This window comes from Gymnoscopelus braueri (assembly GCF_963280865.1).
Source record: "Gymnoscopelus braueri genome assembly, chromosome: 11".
NCBI classification, from domain to species: Eukaryota; Metazoa; Chordata; class Actinopteri; order Myctophiformes; family Myctophidae; genus Gymnoscopelus; species Gymnoscopelus braueri.
Window position 1 is genome coordinate 6,738,169 of NC_137613.1, and position 22,678 is coordinate 6,760,846.

Consider the following 22,678-nt stretch of genomic DNA (forward strand, 5'->3'; position numbering starts at 1 on the left):
TGGTGTACTGCAAGGGGACACAGCCTTGGCCCCCTTCCTCTTCATCATAGTCCTTGACTATGCTTCTCAGGAAGGCCATCAGTGGACGAGAGCAGAATCTTGGCTTCACTCTTAACACCAAGGAGGTCGAGACGACACCCCACAGAATAGTCCTGACACTGACAGGCCATAAAGTCCCAATCTGTGATTTGTAAAACATCATGAAAGGAGTCCGCACACACACGCACGCACACGTATCGTCGCGTATCGTCATTGGGGCCAACGAGGCCATGGCCCGGTCTGTAAACCCAGCTTGTCCCTGTGTAGGGGCAAGATCCAGGGGGGAAAAAAACTAAAAATCAACATTAGCAGCCCCTCACCCTATTCTGTTGTAGCCGACCACAGAAAGTCGCCTTTGTTTTCAAATGGGGCTCATTTGCATTCGCCGAATTGTTAATGAGTGGCCATTAAAAAACAGTTTAGCCGTCAAACCGGTTCTGGCCCGGTCAACGTAAGAATCCACCAAACGCCACTGACTCACACACTCACACACTCACACACTCACTCGCTCGCTCGCTCGCTCGCTCACTCACTCACTCACTCACTCACTCACACACACACACACACACACACACACACACACACACACACACACTCTCACACACTAAGATTCTTGTTTCCAAAACAATTAGCCCAATATGTAGAATTATGTTGAGGTATTATCTTTCTAAACCTACTGTACATGTTTAGATAAACATCCCAGTTCACCTACAGTGTAGGGTGAACATCCAGACACACTGTGTCAGTGTGGAAATGTATTTACAGAGCAAACAGCATGTTCTGTTCTCATGTATAATAAATCTATAATTATATCAATGAGAGGCAGCAGTTATTTAGACCAGTGCTTCTCAAACTCTTTGATGTCTTTTATTCTTTCTTTTTTCATTTTTCATTTCAAGGACCCCCACTATGATATGCATTATTAAACCATGTGATGCCATGATTATTTCTGGGACCCCAATTTACAAAGTAAAATCCTCTGTGTTAATTTAACTCTGAGAGTGTACAAATGGAACCAAATGGACCCGTATGGGTCCATTTGGTTCCATTTGTACACTCTCTGAGAATTACAGACCCTTAAGGGTCCATTTCCATGTGTACGCTCTCTGAGAGTTACAGACCCATAAGGGTCGATTTGGTTCCATTTATACACTCTCTGAGAGTTACAGACCCTTAAGGGTCGATTTGGTTCCATTTGTACACTCTCTGAGAGTTACAGACCCATAAGGGTCCATTTGGTTCCATTTGTACACTCTCTGAGAGTTACAGACCCTTATGGGTCCATTTGGTTCCATTTATACACTCTCTGAGAGTTACAGACCCTTATGGGTCCATTTGGTTCCTAACTATCAATCATTTTGCTGGGGACCCCCTGGAACCCCCTCAAGGACCCCCTATATTCTCTCTAAGTGAACAGCTGTCTGAAACATTCTCTACAGGTCTGTCTTCCAAAGAGTTCCACAGTGTTCCTGTGGGGGGCAGCATTGCACTTCTTTAACCGTACAACCTGTGGCTACAACACCAAAACAAAAAAGAAGGAAAAAGGTGAAGTAGTAGAAGAAGAACCACAGGATGTTTTTAACTCTCTGATCAGCAGCTCTAAACTAAAGCACTGATCAGTGATTTAGTTTAGTTTGATATATAAACCCATATAAACAGTTTATAAGCCTTATTATCAGTGTGGTGTTTCAGCATGTTTCATCCTCCAGGACTACACTGTCAGGTAGGAACTAGAAAACACTTTAAATAACACTTTATAAATAACACTGTCTTTAACTAACACTAACTAACACTGTCAGGTAGGAACTATAAAACACTTACATTTTTACTTAAAGTAAAAGTATCAATACTGCAATTTAGTAGAAATACTCTGTTACAAGTAAAAGTCCGGAAGTAAAAAGTACAAAAGTATTGGCATCAAAATGTACTTAAAAAGTACTAGCCATGGTTACCATGACCCTCGTCTGTCACAAGCGTCATGGCGCAAGTTCCTGTTTTTTGAAATTTCTCCATTTACAACCCATACATCTACATAAACGTTCACATTTCAAATATAAAGTACTGACCCCACGGCCATGGATCCGTATTGTTCAATAAAAAGCTTTTTAATCCGATTGGTGGCGATTTTCTCAGAATTGTCTTCATATCTTTTAACTACGCGACCCTATTGGTTGGGATGTGTATTGCACTCTATACGTTATAATTCTATGAGAAAATGGCCGCCGATCGGATTAAAATGCTTTTTATTGAACAATGCGGAAGATACGGGTACTTAGACCTGGGCGTTTCAACTTGTAACATCCATGGCTGTGGGGTCAGTACTTTATATTTGAAATCTGAACGTTTATGTAGATGTACTGGTTGTGAATGTAGACATTTCAAAAACCAGGAACAAGTTGCGCCATGACTGTCAAGATATGACAGTCACGTTTCAGTGCAATTAAAGTACAAAAAGTAGAAAGTACTCATTATACACAATGTCCCATTTCACAAGTTTACAAATGTATAAAACGGATACAAAACTTTGGAAAATAGCAGATCTACAAGCTCACAATGCGTCGCATTGTGAGCTTGTAGATCTGCTATTTTCAAATGGCCAAAATGTATATAGGGCTGAAGTGGTTAATGTATGTATTGTAATAATAATCTACAAAGTAACTAGTAACTAAAGTTTTCTAATGATTGTAGTTGAGTAAAAGTACAACATTTGGATCCAGAAGCAACGATTTGAGATTTAAAAAAAAATCATTAAAGATTTGCACAAAACAAGATTTTTTCTAAAATAGCAGATCTACAAGCTCATAGTGATGTGGCTATTTTTGATTAACACAACGTCATGCAATGCGTTGCGAGCTTGTAGATCTGCTATTTCCACTATTCATGTTTTTATAAAGTATAAACCTATTACATTTTGTCAGTCATTTCTTTGTATAATTACTAGGTCATTTGTCATGTCTTCCCTGTGCAACTTCAAAGCCTAAAAGAAATGTAATTTTTATTCATAATGTGTTCCAGTGTTCAACGACAAAAACACAATCAATCAATCATTAATCGCAAATATTTGTGGGACAATTAATCGTCACGTAAACTGTCTATTATAATGGTGACAGCCCTACGTTCACACGGATGATGAGTTGATGTTGGCTCCTGCCTCCATCAAGTTAACATGAACACATTTTGCACACACACACACACACACACACACACACACACACACACACACACACACACACACACACATATGAGAGAGCTCTCGCCCCTCCAAAAGGAATCTTAAAAGGGAGGAGGGAGGAGGGAATAGAGGCACGGGAGTGATTCTCTTATCAATTCCCCAAAGTGAGTCAAAAGGTGGCCTTGACTGAGCGAGCAGCCAGCAAGACATAAACAGTCTATTGTCAGAACTCCATGTTACTAAAAGACACATTCAATATAAAAACACAATGAAGAAGTGTAGCATGTCAGGTTCTATCACATTTTGGGTGACTGGATCCCTGACTATTATTCAATTCCTGTAAAGCTGATGTAGAACATTGTTTGTTTCCTGTCAGATTTGCCTTGAGGACTGGAATCACCCCAATCCAAATTTCTTCCACGAACATCTGAAGACTAAGAAACATAGAAAGGTATGTAATCACCCTCCCCGGGCGGGGAGAGATATATCTTTTTTGGTATTATTATTATTTTTTTAATACATGAAAAAAAACAAGAAAAATAAGTAGTGAAAATAGCAGATTTGAAAGATGTGACACGTTGTGATCTTTTTCACTAGTCATTACTGAACCTGTCTGCTGTTCTCTACCCACAGAACAAGGGAAAAGTATTTCAGAAAGGTAAGGCCCTCTCTTATACATTTGATAAAGGGTTCACTCTGGTGGTGCAGTGCTAAAGATTCTGCTCACCACCGGCGGAGGATGGAATCCACCGCGCTGCATCCGGCCTTGTGGAGTGACCATACCAACACAATGTGTCCCGTGTTCGGGGGAGGGAAGCCGGGCGGGGAGGGTGTGTGTGTGTGTGTGTGTGTGGGGGGGGGGGGGGGGGGGTTTACCAGGGGGGTCCCCAGTCAAATTAGTTAACATAGTGTAGGGTATTTACTTAGAAGAAACACCTCACTTGTTCAGTCAGACCAACAACCCAATGAAATAAAGACAGACAGACACCAGAGCGCTCAATTTTACGTGCTGCACGGAGAGAGTCAGACTTAGCTTCCTGCTAACCTCCAGACAACCTCTGACTCTTTTCGTCTCCGCACGACCCTTTTATTCAACATAAGCGTTTTCATAACACATCATAAAGAGGAACCGAAAAGCTGTGCTAACAGGTTTCTGTTTGCCCAGTGTATAATGAGTAATAGACATGTCCTCCAAGACGTGGAACACAGCGTACATAATGTGTACATACTGTAGGTCAAAGAACAACATGTGAGGAAGCATGCATTCGGGTTAGAGGCCCCTTCAGGGGCAAGCATATATCATGATTAATACAAGTACAAAATACAGTGTAAGTTACATACAAATAGAAAATACAAACTTTGATCTCTAACACATAGCGTCACAATCATTTTAACCACTTAGCTTTGGCTATTCAAAAATAGCAGATATACGTTAAAATGTTTTTCTTTTACAAATATATATATATTCAAAGATATGCACACATTTTCAAGATTTTTCAAAAATAGCAGATGTTGGCTCCTGCCTCGATCAAGTTAACATGAACACATTTTACACACACACACACACACACACACACACACACACACACACACACACACACACACACACACACACACACACACACACACACACACACACACACACACACACACACACACACACACACACACACACACACACACCCCTGTGACTGATCAAACACTCTATAGCAATGATTACTATCACAATATAGTGCTTTAACCTTTTAACAAAACAATATCACATACCCTGCCTTTTAGGTGGTTAATCACAAACTTATTGACGCAAGCAAACGGTCTATTGTTTTAATATTGTGCATTGATGCTGATGTTTCTCCTTGTCTTAACTCTCTTCCAGTCTATTTGGACCACATTCCCTCTCTGCAGCAGTCCCCAAGAGACCCATATTTAGGTTAGTACTGTGTGCTGACAAATACACATCCGTGGACAAATACGTATCATTTTGCGGGTCCTTGACATGAAAAATGTTTGAGAACCACTGATATATAGCATCATAAGTTTAAAAAAAAAAACTATTTGGATTTAGAAGACATTTGGAGAATCACCAGAAGCAAAGATTTGAGTTAAACATTTTCGCTTTGGAAAACAAAAAAAATCATGTATATAAAGGTTTGTACAAATTTTCAGGATTAAAAAATAGCAGATATACAAGAAATATACAAGAAAACAAAATAGCAGATATACAAGCTCATAGTGCGGCACTCGGTGCCGCACTATGAGCTTGTAGATATGCTATTTTTGAATAGCAAAATAAATCTAAAAATCATACACAGATTCGTTCCCGGTCTTAATGATTAAGAGGGATATTTCACTTTCAAACATGTTTGGGGTAATTTTAACGTCTACTCTGAATTTTGTGAACACCCCAGACAGTTTTTAAGTTCCTTGGTTCATTATTTAGATATTTGATATTCATTTTATCTGACACTCCCCCTTCCTACAAACCCATTGTAACTTCAGACGACATTTTAACCATGTTAGATTCATTGAAAACCCCCAGTCCTTGGTTCTGGTGACTGTAACGGAAAATCACATTTATATTCCTGTCTAATTATTGATTTACTAATATTGAATTATTATTCATCTAATTTGAGTATTACCGTTATACCGTATGACTGGATTCTCCTGAATTATTATAATTATTACTACACATTGTTCTGATTATGCCTGAATGGAGTGTTCTAGCAAGGAACGTAAACAAGGAAGATAAGGAGCCATCTGCATTGGTGTTTACTGGGAAAGGAGAAGTGCTTAGCCAAAATACTGCACCGGGCCGTCTGATTACATTTGTATCCTTATTGGGGTTAACCTTTCACCCTCCTGGAACTCTGTATTTGCCAGACCCAGGGGGTCGGCCTACAGGAGGCTTTGTCTGTCGGTCTGTCGGTCGGTCTCTCCCTCTTTTCCTCCCTAGCCATTCAGGAACGCTTCAGATTTCAACCACCAGGGGCAACAGAGCAGGTCTGGACTTGCTACCATTTGAACCAGCAGTGAAACTTACTGCTGTTGTCCGTTGGATTACTTTTAGGCAATTTTGTTGTTCTACATAACTTATTTCAGAGGTTTATTACTACACAAGCAGCATAGTAAATTACCTAAATTTATGAAATGCTGGATTCAAAGCCCTTCTGTCCATATTCTGTGCACTGACTGACAAGGGACAGGTGAATGTAATCAGACTGGAAGGTTTGCTGGTCTAGCCTACACACCAGCAAACCAAATCTACAACCAAATACCCCTATACACAAAATGTTACACTCACACACAAAATGCCTAAAATGATTTATACTTTTAACTTATAAAATGGTTTGTAGTGTGTGTTGCCTACTAGGAATTTGCTCCTTCTGGGTCTGGCAGAACCAGGTCTCCTGGTCTTAGTTTAGTTTTCACCAAAACTGAGTTCGGTGTCAGACTCCTGTTGCCTTCCGAGGCGCTGTCCGTTTTCTTTTAGCACTACTTCCTGTAAACGCAAAATAGAGAATAAATAAGTATTACACCTATACTAGGTATCCTCTAAATATATATATATATATATATATATATATATATATATATATATATATATATATATATATATATATATATATATATAATAAAAAGTATACTGTATATATTTTGCATCACCATTTGCTTGTTGTCCTGTAGAGAACCCCTGCATTGTGTGGTGGTTTTCCACTTGTTCCTGGCTGGAAAATGACATTTAATTCCCTTTAAGCAGCACATCCTACTGTTCTTCATTGTAACACACAGGAATGTGGTTTTATTTTCTGTATTTGTCTCCCTCCCTGCAGGCCTGCCGTCTCTGGTGACTCTGTACATGAGTTCAGAGTCTGGCTCCCTGTTCTACCTGTGTCACGCCTGTGAGGAATCAGTCTCTGACATAAGTGAACATTTCACCTCTACTGAGCACTGCCGCAACTACTACGTAAGTGTTGACCACCACCTTATACAGAGATGCGGGATTTGGGGAAACCACAGAGAAATAGATGGAGACGGCGGTCTTGTGCATCCGTTCACTGTCAACTGTTGTTGTGAAAATACGCCAATCTGTTATATAGGTTAATAATTGCTTGAATGGCCGTGCTCTCTTTCTCTCTCTCTCTCTCTCTCTCTCTCTCTCTCTCGTCTCGAGCTGATGATGATGATGGCTAAAATACGCTACTCTATAATAATGTTTTAGGTATTTTTACTTTACTGGAGTATATCCAGTTTTCAGTACTTTTACTTCTACTCCACTACATCTCAGAGACAAATATTGTACCTTTACTCCATTACAATTATTAGAAAACTTTAGTTACTAGTTACTTTGTAGATTTGTATTATTATTACAAAACATACATTAACCACTTCAGCCCTATATATATTTTGGCCATTTGAAAATAGCCGATCTACAAGTTTTGCGATGCGACGCATCGTGAGCTTGTAGATCGGCTCCGGGGGCGTGGTTTCCCCAAATCCCCAGTGCGGTCCCAAATCACGCTACAGAGATACACATCATCTTGCATAAATGCTCTTTGTAATTGAGATTTATCTTTCCTATACTTCCCAGAACTACACCAACCCAGACATACTGAGGTTCTCCTGGATTCACAACAATCATATAGAGCTGTGTGTGGATACCGCGGCCCACAGGGACACAAAGAAGAACTGGGAGCTGCACGCTGGGAGGATGCAGGTCTGTTGGCAATGCACAGAACACTTGAATTTGATCAGAGCGCTGCATAGTATACGTGATTGTACTTATTTTTTTACAATACGTTTATTGTTTCTGCCAGACCGAAGGCGTGGCATGTTTCCGCCCCCATCCGTCTGTGTGTCCGTGTCCCCGTCCGTGTGTGTGTGAGTGTGTGCGTGTTCGTCCTGTCTGTTAAGCACCATTGAACCATTTCACATTGGCCTGTTATAGTGCCAGTTTGCACCTGGGGCTCTTATCCTGTTGACTGGTTGAGCGGTTTAAACATTCTAGGAATCTATAATGTGTATGTGTGTAATCAGTATAATGTTGCGTGCATGTAACTGTGTGCAGGCAGGGCATATAGTCATATATGGAAAAATCCCTATCACAGGTCAGAGAGCTCATCACTTTGTCTGACTGTGTGAGCATAGCTCTGGGTTAACCACTTTCAACATGATAGCACTGGATGTCATTATAGGCCAAATATTTAATTTTCTAAATCTTCAAGAATAGCGAAAACAGGAGATTTACAAATCTCACAAGGCGTCACGATGCGACGGCGGATGCGTTGTTATCTCAAGACGTAACTTTGCAAACAATATTTCACTTGTGTCTGCTGATCACCCCTGAAGCCATAGGGGATTAGTCCTGCTAATAATGGAAACTATCAGCGCGATCAACTTACAGGTCACCACAAAACTAACATAAATTAGCAGAGATTACATTTTACCGTCCCAAAATGTTATTAAAGGTGTTATTAACATAATAGATTCCTGAAACAATTCATTTTCCAAATCCAACATGGGCAAAATAATGTCTTTGATGTTGTAACCAGAAGGAACAGTGTGGTTGATGGTTTCAATATACATGAGCTGTTTTATTCCATCTTTTCTGTGTTGTGTACAGGTTGTGGACATGCCTAGAGATTTGTTTGATACGGTGAAAGGAACCAGTTATGTCAAAGGTACATGCTGCTGCCCTCTGCTTTATTATATTGACTTTGCCTACAGAGCTAAAGTGTAAAATACTATGTACATACATTCTGTTTGGTGATGTAACTCGTAGCTCTGTTGTCATTACATCTGTTGTCTACTCTATGGGGAAGTGCTTCTTCTCAGAAAGAATGTAGTGACCTATAGGATATTATGGAATGCAACAAAAGTTGTCAGAAACTGTACATTACAGTATACATATTTATTGTCTCCGCCAGGCCAAAGGCGTGGCCGAGACTATGTTTTGCATAGTGCCTCAAATCATGAACGACTTTTCATATTCCATCAACATTTCTGGCCCACAATAACCTACCTGACCTGGTGGAGACCTGTGCTCCGAGGACCACTTTTTCTATTTAACTGTAAAATAGACTGTCACTCTAAAATAATGTAGAACACAGATCCCAGATTTTGAAGTTATATTATTTACTTTGATGTTAAAGCACAAGGTCACTTGTGGTAAAGTTTTGGGTTGTGTAGTTACAGTACCTTGTCATGATTGGTGAGATATCTAGCGCCATTGATTGGAAATAATAATAATAAAAAAAAGTTTCCTCATTGACTTGACCAATGTGTAACCAAAACCCAGTATTTGTGTTTTTATTTTATTTTTTATGTCAACTTCCTTGATTTTTACTATTCTATGGATACAGTCCGGGTTTACTTCCCAATACAAATGTCTAAATCGACATCAAGTTGACATTTTTCATTACAAAAACTAAATCTGCTTTGTTTGCATTTGTGACTTTGAGAGCTGTGCGATGTAAGTAAATGAGGAGACTATTTTTGGATTATTAATTTAAAAAAGAAACGGCACAATGGAACAAGATATCTCGCCAATTGGATTAGTTTACACCATGACGAGGTAATTCATTACAGAACCCTAACTTCTACCAAAGTGTCCTTCTGCTTACGGACTAAAACACTTGAATTCTTGAGCGGTTACAAATTCACGATTCTTCTCACTCTTTGACAGCGATGCAGACTCTGAGTCACAACCCCTACCTTCTGGGACTGAAGAGGACCACAGGTCAGTTGATGAGCTGGTCCATGGCTTCTCCATGGGTCGCCTCATCATTTATTATTTTGTGTTCCCCTCAATGGCTTCCGGTTGCTGCCAGCAGCCACTAGTACAAAGCCCTGTTAACCTTTAGGATTTGATCCAACCCCATACCCCAGCCTGCACACTTAGAATAGCTAACACAGGAATGCTTTACAAGCCTTCCCCTAAAACACCCTGGACAACGCTCCACGCGTCCCAGACTCTTCTCCCTTCTCTAAAACACCCTGGACAACGCTCCACACGTCCCAGACTCTTCTCCCTTCTCTAAAACACCCTGGACAACGCTCCACACGTCCCAGACTCTTTTCCCTTCTCTAAAACACCCTGGACAACGCTCCACGCGTCCCAGACTCTTCTCCCTTCTCTAAAACACCCTGGACAACGCTCTACACGTCCCAGACTCTTCTCCCTTCTCTAAAACACCCTGGACAACGCTCCACGCGTCCCAGACTCTTCTCCCTTCTCTAAAACACCCTGGACAACGCTCCACGCGTCCCAGACTCTTCTCCCTTCTCTAAAACACCCTGGACAACGCTCCACGCGTCCCAGACTCTTCTCTCTTCCCTAAAACACCCTGGACAACGCTCCACGCCTCCCAGACTCTTCTCCCTTCTCTAAAACACCCTGGACAACGCTCCACACGTCCCAGACTCTTCTCCCTTCTCTAAAACACCCTGGACAACGCTCCACGCGTCCCAGACTCTTCTCCCTTCTCTAAAACACCCTGGACAACGCTCTACACGTCCCAGACTCTTCTCCCTTCTCTAAAACACCCTGGACAACGCTCCACACGTCCTAGACTCTTCTCCCTTCTCTAAAACACCCTGGACAACACTCCACGCGTCCCAGACTCTTCTCCCTTCTCTAAAACACCCTGGACAACGCTCCACGCGTCCCAGACTCTTCTCCCTTCTCTAAAACACCCTGGACAACGCTCCACGCGTCCCAGACTCTTCTCTCTTCCCTAAAACACCCTGGACAACGCTCCACGCCTCCCAGACTCTTCTCCCTCCTGGCTCCCAAGCTGTGGAATAAACTCTCCATTGCAGTCAGAACTGCAGACAGACTCGCTCCCCGTTTTCCACTGCAGTCTGAAAACTCACCTCTTCAGGCTCTACCTCACCTCCTAGTACTCCTCCATGCTTGTATACTATGCTATACTGTACTAGTTATACTAGGCAGATATGACACAAAAACATGTTTATTTGTGTTTATTTTATTGGCTTGAACACAAATTAAGTTAAGAATAATATAATATTTAGATAAGATGTTGTTTAGACAGATGCTAGCATTGATGTTTACCAGATATCCTAGTTTTCCTAGAAGCACTACTGTTCTCTATTCCATTCTACTCATGTGACTCTTTATCCTGTCGTTTGGTGAATACGGTTCATGCCGTTTACTCTTAGGGTTAGGGTTAGAGTTTTCTAAATGCCTAAATTGTAATTGTAATCTATGCAGTTTAATTGAACCCTTCAGTGAAAATAATAAATAGATCCCTTCTTTATCATCATAATATTTGTGATCCATCTATCCACAGCTGCAAGGCCAAAAAAGATGTCGATACAGACATACCTGGGAACCGCCAACAGGAAGCATCCTCTTCTAGGTCAGTGCTTTGCATCCAGTGTTGATTTTGAAAGCAAATTTTGATTTAGTTTTAGTTATAGTCTTTTGAATGAAATTCTGTTTAGTTTTAGTCATATTTTAGTCACCTGAAATGTTTTACTTTTAGTCTAGTTTTAGTCTACTAAATATCATAAAGATTTTAGTCGACTAAATCTACAGTTGATTTAGTGATGCCGTCGAAATGGCTGATTTTCACTTATCTGCGTGCCGAAAATAGCTGATCTACAAGCTCACAACGCGTCGCAGTGCGACGCGTTGTGAGCTTGTAGATCAGCTACTTTCGGTGTGTGACACCCGTGCCCAACCATGATGACTTGTCTTAGTTCTACTGGATCTCTTCTCCACTCATCCCTCCCTAACATTTTAACCCATTAAGACCTGGAACGCATCTGTGTCACTTTAGATGTCTTTGGCTATTAAAAAATAGCAGATATACAAGCTCATAGCGCGGCACCGAGTGCCGCGCTATGAGCTTGTAGATCTGCTATTTTTGAAAAACCGTGAAAATTATTTTTTTCCGAAAAACTGTTGGGATTTAAAAAAATGTTTAGTAGCGGCCTCAGGTCTTAATTAGTCATCATAGTTCAGTTTTTATTAAGTTTTCGTAAGTGAAAAAAGGTAGTTGACGAAAAAAAATCGTCATAGTTTTAGTCGACAAAATTAGCACTTCTTTTCATCCCTGCAGGTCTGGAGCACCTGGTGGAATGCAGCTGTGAGGAGCAGACTGACAGACGCTTATATCTCTGCACCGTCTGCAAACTCACTCTAACCGACACTAAGATCATCAGACATCTCCTCAGCTTCTATCACATCCACCGATACATTGTAATTTTGCTACACTCTGATTGTTTATAAAAAAAAGAAAGGAAATGCTCCAGTCAACATGCTCAATAAGACAGTGGTTCTCAAACCTTTTCATGTCAAGGACCCCCAAAATTAGTGGTTTTGAAGGAAAGTAGGGTTTTACACTCCTTGTGGCTTTTGGTAGGGCATTCCACATTTTTGTTGCATAGTAGGAGAACGAATTCAAACCCTTTTTTAGTGCCAAATATGGGTTGAACGTGATTAGTGGCGCTACCTCTGGTATTATGATTGTGGACATTTACACTTTTTGAGTAGTTTGACAGGTACATGGGTGTCTTTGTGGTGTAGTGTGTCTTGTAGACCAGGCCCATTGCAAGTTGCTGTACTCTGTCCTCTACCCTGAGCCATCCGACCCTTGCAAAGTGAGCAGGGGTTAGATGAGTTGTAGGTGTAAGGCCAATAAGTAGCCTTACTAGTTTGTTTTGGGATGTCTGGAGCCTTGTTTTAAGGCCTTAGTGGTGTTGCGGTACCATGAGGTGCATGCATAGTCGAAAAGTCCAGTAGACTTTTTAAAGTCAATTAACTGATGATGGAAATATACTAATGTACTTAGGGGGCGTGGCTTTGATGCTAGACTTAATGTACTGTAGTTTCAGTAATTATTACCTCTGCCAAGGAGGAGGGCTCACAAAAGCCAGAGTAGACTATAAAATGACCCCAAACATTTTTTTAAATTGAAATATCCCTTTAACTTTACTTATTTACTCCTTGTTACTTTAAACCTTTCAAACTGGTGTTCCTATTTTGGGCCTGTTATTATAGGTTATAGGTTTCAACAAATGGTCAAAGTTTAGATGCAAGGTTTCTGCACAACAGAGACGATTGGAAACTAATGCCTGAATTTCCATTCATTTGATTTTGATGACCACCTGTGCCTTTCTTCATGTGTCACCAGACCACAGTCCAGTCTTTCAAATGAGCAAACCGAGGAGATTTTAAGGCCTTGTACGAGTGTTGTTGGGTAGCCTACTACATTGACCTGGGTGTGGTTTGTGTCTCCAGAATGCATGGCATCCCTCTACTCTGCAGTTCTACAGTTCCTACACCTACAATCACATGTTTCACAACATGATGCGGGATTTAGCTAAACAGATGGAAGAAATCCATGGAACGACCATCACTGATATGAAGGTAATGAAGTACAGTAACACTCTAGAAGTAAATGATCATCAGAAATACATTTCCTAAGATGCTCTGGTAGTGCACTGTATGTCAGTTTTAATAATTGTAAGGCCTTGTGTTTATAGAAAGTGGTCCTGGGGCCTGCTTTGTTCTCATCAGTGGAAGATACTTACTACGCAGAGGGTATGTTTTTATTTATTTTTATTTTTAGAGTCAGAAACACTATTCACATTATTATTCCTCCTGTTGGTCACGTTCAGGCCATTGAATTTATTTTTAATAGAGCTTAGAGGAGGCAATTCAGAGTGCTTTACACAAAACATAATTTTTCTTTCTTTCTTTTTCCTTTAATTATTCAGGGAAGCCCATTGAGAGCAAGCTCTCTTTTTCATGGATGCCCTGATAACAACATATAAAATACATACATAATGAGAAACAATAACAAACATTTGAATCACATTACAATGTCACAGATGCAAATAAACATAGTGTTACATGATGCAGGTGCAGTCACTATGTAATGTAGTGTGTCCTCAAGAAGCACCCTAAATGTCTTATGCTCTTATTTAGGTATTTAGGTATATCTAATGTGTGTTTGTGAACGTGTTGAATGTCCAGTAACCTTTGGTTCAAAAGCATTAAGATATGATTTGTGTTTTGTTTTAAATGAAACCAAAATAAGATAATAGAATTACAGTGCAGAGGAAATTATATAAAAAAAAACATGTCCCTATATGTAACCATGTAACCCTCACTGACCATGTGTAGCCTTGAAGATGCTGGAAAACTGGAGGAAGGAACGAAAGGAGAGCAGCTTGATGACCAGCATCACACCAGGAGACAAGCTGGGTAAGTATTACACTGAAGGAATAATATGACAAGGACCAAAAGTAAAAGTACTCATCACGCAGAATATCCCATTTCAAGTTTTCAGACTGTATCAAAATCTTTTGAAAATGGCTGATCTACAAGCATTGTGAGCTTGTAGATCGGCTATTTTCAAATGGCCGAAATCTATATAGGGCTGAAGTGGTTAATGTATGTTTTATAATGGTAACTAGTAACTCAAGTTTTCAAATAATTGTAGTGGAGTAAAAGTACAATATTTGCCTCTGAGATGTAGTGGAGTAGAAGTAAAAGTACTGAAAATTGGAAATACTCCAGTGAAGTAAAAATACCTCAAAGTTGTACTTAAGTACAGTACTTAAGTACATGTACTTAGTTACTGCAAGCTGTATAAGTATTAGACTGAAGGAATATGGTTTGTCTCTTCTATGTAAAGTTTAAGGTTCCCTGTTCCTCTCAGAACCTATTCTTCTAAGAATCCTTTTTTTTTTCTTCTTCAGTGTTGTCTGTATGTTTTTCAGTTCATGTCTTTGACAAGTTCAACCCCAGCAGCACCTCTCCAAAAAGTGAGCTTTTTTTGTGGCATACAAAAAATGACTTCATAAACAGTCACAGATCATCTGACGTTCTCTTCTTTCTTACTGCTGTACATTTGATTGAGGGGCACAGCCATCAGAATTGTGTCTGGTTTATAAAACACTTTCTCCATTGATGGTAGTTTCAAGCACTCATAATTATTCATAATGCTTTCATTGCTTTGTAACTATGATCAATAATCATTTATTGATTATAGTTGATAATAAAGCATTGTATAAAGACTTATAACGTCAAGTATTATAAATATAATACTTATTTTTTTGCAAGGATCATAGTGTATTATTATAATGTCATAGTTGTAATACATAATAATTGTATTACTGTATGTATTATAAGCACTTATAATGGATTACAATACAGTGTGATTGAGAACACACACACACACACACACACACACACACACACACACACACACACACACACACACACACACACACACACACACACACGAGTGATTGCATCATCTCATTAGCGGCGTAACAACCAAAGGAACCATGTCAAATATGTTTGTATAAGAATTTGATTCAGCAGGTTATAGGGATTTGACCCTGATATTGATGCTGGGTTGATATAAAGACTTTCTACCTTCCTTTCCTCCTTCAGGAAGAATTTCCTACACAAGAGATTTTTTGATTGAGCTGAGAAATTGTCCTGCGGCCCAGACGAATCCAGAGTTCTTGTTTTTTGTAAGTTTAACACGTCTTCAACAGTATACACTAGTGGCAGCCATCACTATAGTGTCAAACAAGTGATGAGCTTTATAGCTTTTAAAGGAGAATTATATTTTGTTAGATCACATATTTTAATAGCTTTTATTTTTTCTTTTTTTTTAGATCTGACAGAACACTATGCAACCAAAAAAAAAAAAAAAAAAAAAAACTGAAGTCTCGCTAGACGAGATTTCAATCTCGTCTAGCGAGACTTCTGTTTTTTTTTGTGATTTTGTGATTTTTTTGGGACAGTGTTCTGTCACTATGAACGTCAGATAAAAAAAGAAAAAAAAAGCTATTAAAATATGTGATCTAACCTAAGGCCTATCCGTGCACCTTTTAACACATCGGGTGCCAAACACGGTCTGAACCGTGTTTGCGCAGAGTAGCGGTCCGGTGCCGAACACGGTCCAGACCGTGAAATATGTCTTTTTGTTTTTTTCGTTTTTCTCCACACGGGCGGGGCAGGAGCAGCTCTGGGAGTACCCATTGTGATCTTGAGAAGGATAGGCCAGATAGATCACCGGAAAAACAAAAACATGGCTCCCATCCACTTCCTGTCTATTTCCTTCTTTAAAACACCTATATCTCCGAATCTGTTTCCGGTGGGGAAAACCGGTCATGCGCGATGCGCGATCCCCCCCCATTGTAACTCGCGAGTGAAATGTTATCGTTCCAGGCTGTAGCCAGGGTCATCGCGCAACATGAATGGATGTTTTTTTTTACATGGATTTGCTCCTCATGGAGTCTAGAGCTTTAAACAGCAAAGCACAGTCAATGGGGAGAATGCTGGCACCCAACGTAAGTTGTTATGAAAAAATGCTGGCACCCAATGTGTTAAGCTGTGGCGGCTCAGGGGTGGAGTTATGAAAATGTTCTACTGTATTCATCCTAAGATATCATAACGTCATAGAAAAGGTAAGAAAACTTTAGTCCAAAATTCTCCTTTAATGGCTTGATTTTTTTCCCCAGGAGCCCCGGATTGTTCTCAGATCCTCGCAGTCACACACACCCTTGGCTGCTAAGGGACCCTCGCAACCACAGACACCCCTGGTTGCTAAGAGACCCTTACAGTCACAGACACCCTTGGCTTCTAAGGGACCCTCGCAACCACAGACACCCCTGGTTGCTAAGAGACCATCACAGTCACAGACACCCTTGGCTTCTAAGGGACCCTCGCAACCACAGACACCCATTGCTGTTAAGAGACCATCGCAGTCACAGACACCCCTGGTTGCTAAGAGACCCTCTTGGTCACAGACGCCCCAGCACCAGTCTGCATCCAGCGCGGCCACACGTGGTGGTAAGCTGCTACATCAATTTACAATCAACAATTTAGGTGTTTAGCAGATGCTCTTAATCCAGAGTGATTTACAGTAAGCAAGGAAAACACCAGGTAATACATCAAATGCATAGAAATAGTATGATCTAGGATCATAGGTAAACCAAGAACCTATCATCAGTCTAAACAGTATAATTAAAAAACAAAACAATAATCTGTGTACACACTATAGCAGTGGTTCTCAAACGTTTTCATGTGAAGGACCCCCAAAATGATATGTATTTGGCTGCGGACCCCCATCTCAAAAATGGTTTGTGCCAGGGATTATTTTTAATTCAAAAATAGCAGATCTATTCAAAAAGCTGATCTACAAGCTCATAGCGTGGCACTCGGTGCCGCGATATGAGCTTGTAGATCTGCTATTTTTGAATAGCTAAAGTTTAAAATATGGATAAAGGGGTTAAAATGATTGTGACGCTAAACTAATTTAAATGTATTTAGCCCATGGTACCCTGCCAAGGACCCCTGGGGGTCCCCGGACCCCACTTTGAGAACCAATCCACTGTAGGATGCCAAGTCTACAAATGAACCTGGCGTCTGTCTACATAACATGCTAACTACATGCCAAGACTAATGTGGAAAACATGAATTGGTATCATCACCATAACCCTTTAGGTCAGGACTAAGCCAATAGATGGTGGGCCAGAATCTAAGCCTAATTTAAGAAATGTTACATTTGTGGCAGATTTACCATTTTAGATGCAGAGAATGCATCAAAACAAGCTGTAGGCTATATAGGTGGTATCATATACTCAGTGGTGGAAAAAAGTACTTATACATATATTCAAAGATTTGCACAAAATTGCCATGATTTTTCAAAAATAGCATATCTACAAGCTCTACAAGAAAATGTATTAAATAATTTCTGCAACGTTTCGACCACTAGAGTGTCTTCATCAGGACATGAAGACCCTTTAGTGTTCGAAACACTAGAGGGTCTTCATCAGGACCTGATGAAGACCCTTTAGTGTTCGAAACACTAGAGGGTCTTCATCGGGACCTGATGAAGACCCTTTAGTGTTCGAAACATTGCCGCAATTATTTAATACATTCTCTACTGGGAGCTAGCTGTGTGCGGACTTCCCTTCCTTTCCTCTAATGTACGTATTGTTGTTCAGCACCTGAAAGGTTTTTTGGGGATGTGCGTGCTTACCTCTGGACTCTACCATCTGGTTCTTTATCCGCATACTCATATTTCTTTCTTTTCTTTGTTTCTTTTTGTATTTTGTTGTTTTGCATCCAGACATATCTTACATACTGAGCTGCCAGGTGAATATGAATTCTAATCTCACCACCATAATCTTGACATCATCACCAACACTGTATACTTGCCTATTTCTAAAACGATTATAAAGTACATTATCCCTAAAGATGGTGCTGATATTCATTCATTTTGTCTGCCCGGTCAGGTCTGCAGTATGAAATTCGAAACCACATCGCAATATTCTAATCACGTGAAAGGAGAGGAACACAAGCAGGTGAGACATATTTTCATATGTTGTTCACAAGTTAGAATATTAACCCATTAAGACCGGGAACGCATCTGTGTCATTTTCTGATTTATTTGGATATTCGAAAAATAGCAGATATACAAGCTCATAGCGCGGCACTGAGTGCCGTGCTATGAGCTTGTAGATCTGCTATTTATTTTTTTTATCGTGAAAATGTGTGCAAATCTTTGAATACGTATATATTTTTTAAAGGGAACTTTTTTAACTCAAATCTTTGCTTCTCATATCAGTGGCAAAGATATTATATCTTGCTATAATATCAGTGGTTCTCAATGATATGATATGTATTTGTCTGCGAACCCCTTCCATCTCAAAATATGTTGTTCCAGGGACCCCCAGAAGCAAATATTTTAGGTAAAATGTATTATATTCAAAGATGTGCACACATTTTCACGATTTCTTTTCAAAAATAGCAGATCTACAAGCTCATAGCACGGTACACGGTACCGCGCTATGAGAAATCTAAAATGACACAGATAGTCTTAATGGGTTAATGAATTTACTTGCCCAGAACTTGCTGAAATGTGTCCCAATAAAATCTGTCTGTCTGTCTGTCTACAGAAAATGAAGACTGTCTTTGTGACAGAAGGTACTACAGTAAACCCTGTTATCTCATGGTCTGTTGTTGTCCACATGTACTGTATGTGACATTGATGCATCTTGTTTATTCTTAACCCTCTGTTCTACAATCACAGCAGATGAACTGGAGAATGGACGAGGTATGATTTATTATTATTATACTTGTTCTATATGTTGGAGAGGATTTCAAACCTAGCTCTTGTAAACTAGCAGACAATCATATGTAGTGTTAATATGTTGCATTTTGATTTTGTTTTTTAGTCATATTTTAGTCATCTGAAATGTTTTACTGTTTGTCTAGTTTTAGTTGACTCTAAAACTAGACTAAGATTACTATAATCATAAGATTATAGTTGACTAAATCTAGAGTTGATTTAGTCGACTCAGATGTATTTTGGCGGTGCCTTGATGGGTCGTAATGGCTGATTACTCGGTTGCTTACTGAAAATAGCCGATCTACAAGCTCACAATGCGACTCGTTGTGAGCTTGTTGATCTGCTATTTTCAGAGCGCAACACCTGAGCGCAACCAAACATAAAATGACTTGTCTTTTAGTTCTACTGGATCTCTTCTCCACTAGTTCCTCACTAACTTTTTAGTTTTTATTTGTTGACGAAATTGTCAATATATTTAGTCTTAGTTTTAGTCGTCGTAGCTTAGTTTTTATTTCGTTTATATTTCGTTTTCCTCAGTGAAAAAAGGTAGTCGATTTTATTTTATTGATTGTGAACTACAGTACTATCTTAACTGAAGCTTTCTCTCATCTTAGTGTACTACAGTACTATCTTAACTGAAGCTTTCTCTCTCATCTTAGTGTACTACAGTACTATCTTAACTGAAGCTATCTCTCTCATCTTAGTGTACTACAGTACTATCTTAACTGAAGCTTTCTCTCATCTTAGTGTACTACAGTACTATCTTGAATGAATGCCAGTACATCAAGAAAAGACATTGGGTCAAGGGTGAGTTACAGTAGTTACTGCATTATGTGGAATCAATATATAATGCCAGTATGATGCCATTCAAGAGCTACATTTTGCTACATTTGTTTTGTACTTATTGTAATGAAAAGGTAATCTTGTTCCACAGTTTGCAAACACAAATGACTCTTGTCTTCAATAATAATGAATGGAGCATTTCCTCTGGGATAGGTCTCCTTCATATATGTATAATATGTATAATAATGAATGGAGCATTTCCTCTGGGATAGGTCTCCTTCATATATGTATATGTATAATAATGAATGGAGCGTTTCCTCTGGGATAGGTCTTCATCATATATGTATAATATGTATAATAATGAATGGAGCATTTCCTCTGGGATAGGTCTCCATCATATATGTATAATAATGAATGGATCATTTCCTCTGGGATAGGTCTTCATCATATATGTATAATAATGAATGGATCATATCCTCTGGGATAGGTCTTCATCATGTTGTGACGTGCGTCTGCAGCCGTGCTAATAGCATGCCTCTGTGTGTGTGCTGCGTCTGCCAGTCTACCTTCCCCGGGTCCAAGTTCAGAGCCCATCTGGGTGATCCAACACACATCAAACACACTGTGGTGAGTCCTTTGTTTCTGTCCAGTTCTGGTTGTGTATAATGTGTGTTTGTATGTTTTGGTTTGATTTGAAGTCTATTACTACGTACATATCAAAGAGACCCCCATGTGTAACCTCACTTTTTATTAATTTAACATTTTTGCTGGACCCTGGGGCCGGCCTGGAATGTCCTTGACTGACTGACTGACTGACTGACTGACTGACTGACTGACTGACTTAAGACCCTGGTGCTGGCAGTGAAAAGAACAGCTCCTTCCTACCTCCAGGCTATCAAGCCTACACCCCTTCCCGACCACTTCGGTCTGCCGCCTCGAGGCGACTGGTTTCCCCGTCGCTCAGTGGTCCTTCTGAACGATCTCTGTTCTGGCCCCACAGTGGTGGAATGAACTCCCCACTGATGTCAGGACAGCAGAGTCACTGCCCATCTTTCGCCACAGGCTGAAAACCCACCTCTAGGAAACACTACCCTGACCCTTCCTCTTAGCCGTGTCTACTTGTTGACAATTAGCTGTACGAGCTCTTGTTTTATTGGATCTTGTTTATTTGATACACTTATTGGTTTTAGCTCTTGCTCATTTGATCTTCCTATTTGTCTCATCCATTTAAAAAAGTAGTTAGCTGATGTATTGCACTTTTACCTTAGCGCTAGGTATACTCTTGGTTGCTTGTTTTAGAAGAGAATGCACTTAAGACTTCTGGTGATTAGTAGTTTCGTTCCCTACCTATGTTGAATGCACTTATTGTAAGTCGCTTTGAATAAAAGCGTCTGCTAAATGACTGCAATGTAATGTAATGTCCTCGGTTTTAACAAACTAGAGGTTTCTACTTTGTTCTCTTGGATAGGTGCACCAGAATGCTGCTCAGTTACCAGTTGTGAGTGAAGGGGTCCTAAAACCCCAGGTCAGGGAGGAGGAGGAGAATGCTCACATGATGCTCAAGGTAAAAAGGCAAACAAAGCACATTGTGTGTTTTGCGATGTATTGCAGTCAGTGCTGTAAAACCTGACACGTTTTATTTTCCAGATAATTGATCTCCCAAGCAGGATCTTTGGCATGCTCAACGATGACTATCAGCATGGTGAGTATAACTGACCATGTTATCAAACATATTGGAACTTGCAGTGGTGGAAGAAGTACTCAGATATTTTACTTACTGTAAGTAAAAGTAGCAATACCACAATATAAAAATACTCTGTTACAAGTAAAAGGCCTGTGTTCAAAATGTTACTTGAGTAAAAGTATAAAAGTATTGGCATCAAAATATGCTTAAAGTACCAAAAGTAAAAGCACTAAAATGCCTGAAAATAGCAGATCTACTAAGCTCACAACGTGTCGCATCGCTGCGCGTTGTGAGCTTGTAGATGGGCTATTTTCAAATAGCCTATGTATGGGCTAAAGTGGTTAATGTATGTTTTATAATGATTTATATCTGCAAAGTAACTAGTAACTAAGTTTTAAAATAATTGTGGTAGAGTAAAAGTGCAATATTTGCCTCTGAGATGTAGTGGATTAGAAGTAAACGTTTTGAAAATTGGAAATGCTCTTGTACTTAAGTACAGTACTTGAGTAAATGTACTTCGTTACTTTCCACCACTGGGAACTTGTCAGGGAGGGACTATCTGAGGCCCACCTTTACACCATTTAACGGTTTCTTAATGATTATTTGACAGTCTGCAAGACGCTTGATGAGTACTTATGCAAAGACTGGCAACGTGAAGGTTAGTGGTTTTATAATATAACAGTTCATCAGCTAAATAATGCTTGTGTTTTATTATGACATGTTATGTTTCCGTGTGTTTGTAATATAGATCCAAACATCGTCACACTTGACGAGCTGCAGGACAGCCTCACATCTCCTCAGCAGGGTGAGTACCACCCCATACCATCTCCGGTTTACTTCCCGTATCTGCGTGACGTAGGTGGACGCCTTTTTAGG

At 39.9% G+C, this 22,678-nt stretch overlaps 1 protein-coding gene across 1 annotated transcript; it reads left to right on the plus strand.

Moving 5' to 3' along the window:
* Window positions 1-4,395: 4,395 nt before the first annotated feature.
* On the plus strand, window positions 4,396-22,465 carry LOC308094888 (uncharacterized protein; the record flags this gene model as incomplete). The annotated part of the gene is made up of 23 exons (XM_080441711.1): window positions 4,396-4,432; window positions 5,088-5,141; window positions 7,042-7,175; window positions 7,800-7,925; window positions 8,832-8,889; window positions 9,894-9,947; window positions 11,521-11,589; window positions 12,295-12,434; window positions 13,476-13,604; window positions 13,721-13,778; window positions 14,364-14,444; window positions 14,963-15,007; window positions 15,642-15,724; window positions 16,721-17,051; window positions 18,334-18,359; window positions 18,500-18,568; window positions 19,163-19,190; window positions 19,297-19,320; window positions 20,083-20,142; window positions 20,606-20,745; window positions 21,587-21,682; window positions 21,766-21,820; window positions 22,413-22,465. 23 exons carry the CDS (start codon window positions 4,396-4,398, stop codon window positions 22,463-22,465), a joined length of 1,950 nt encoding a protein of 649 aa, XP_080297837.1.
* Between the last annotated feature and the right edge of the window lie 213 nt (window positions 22,466-22,678).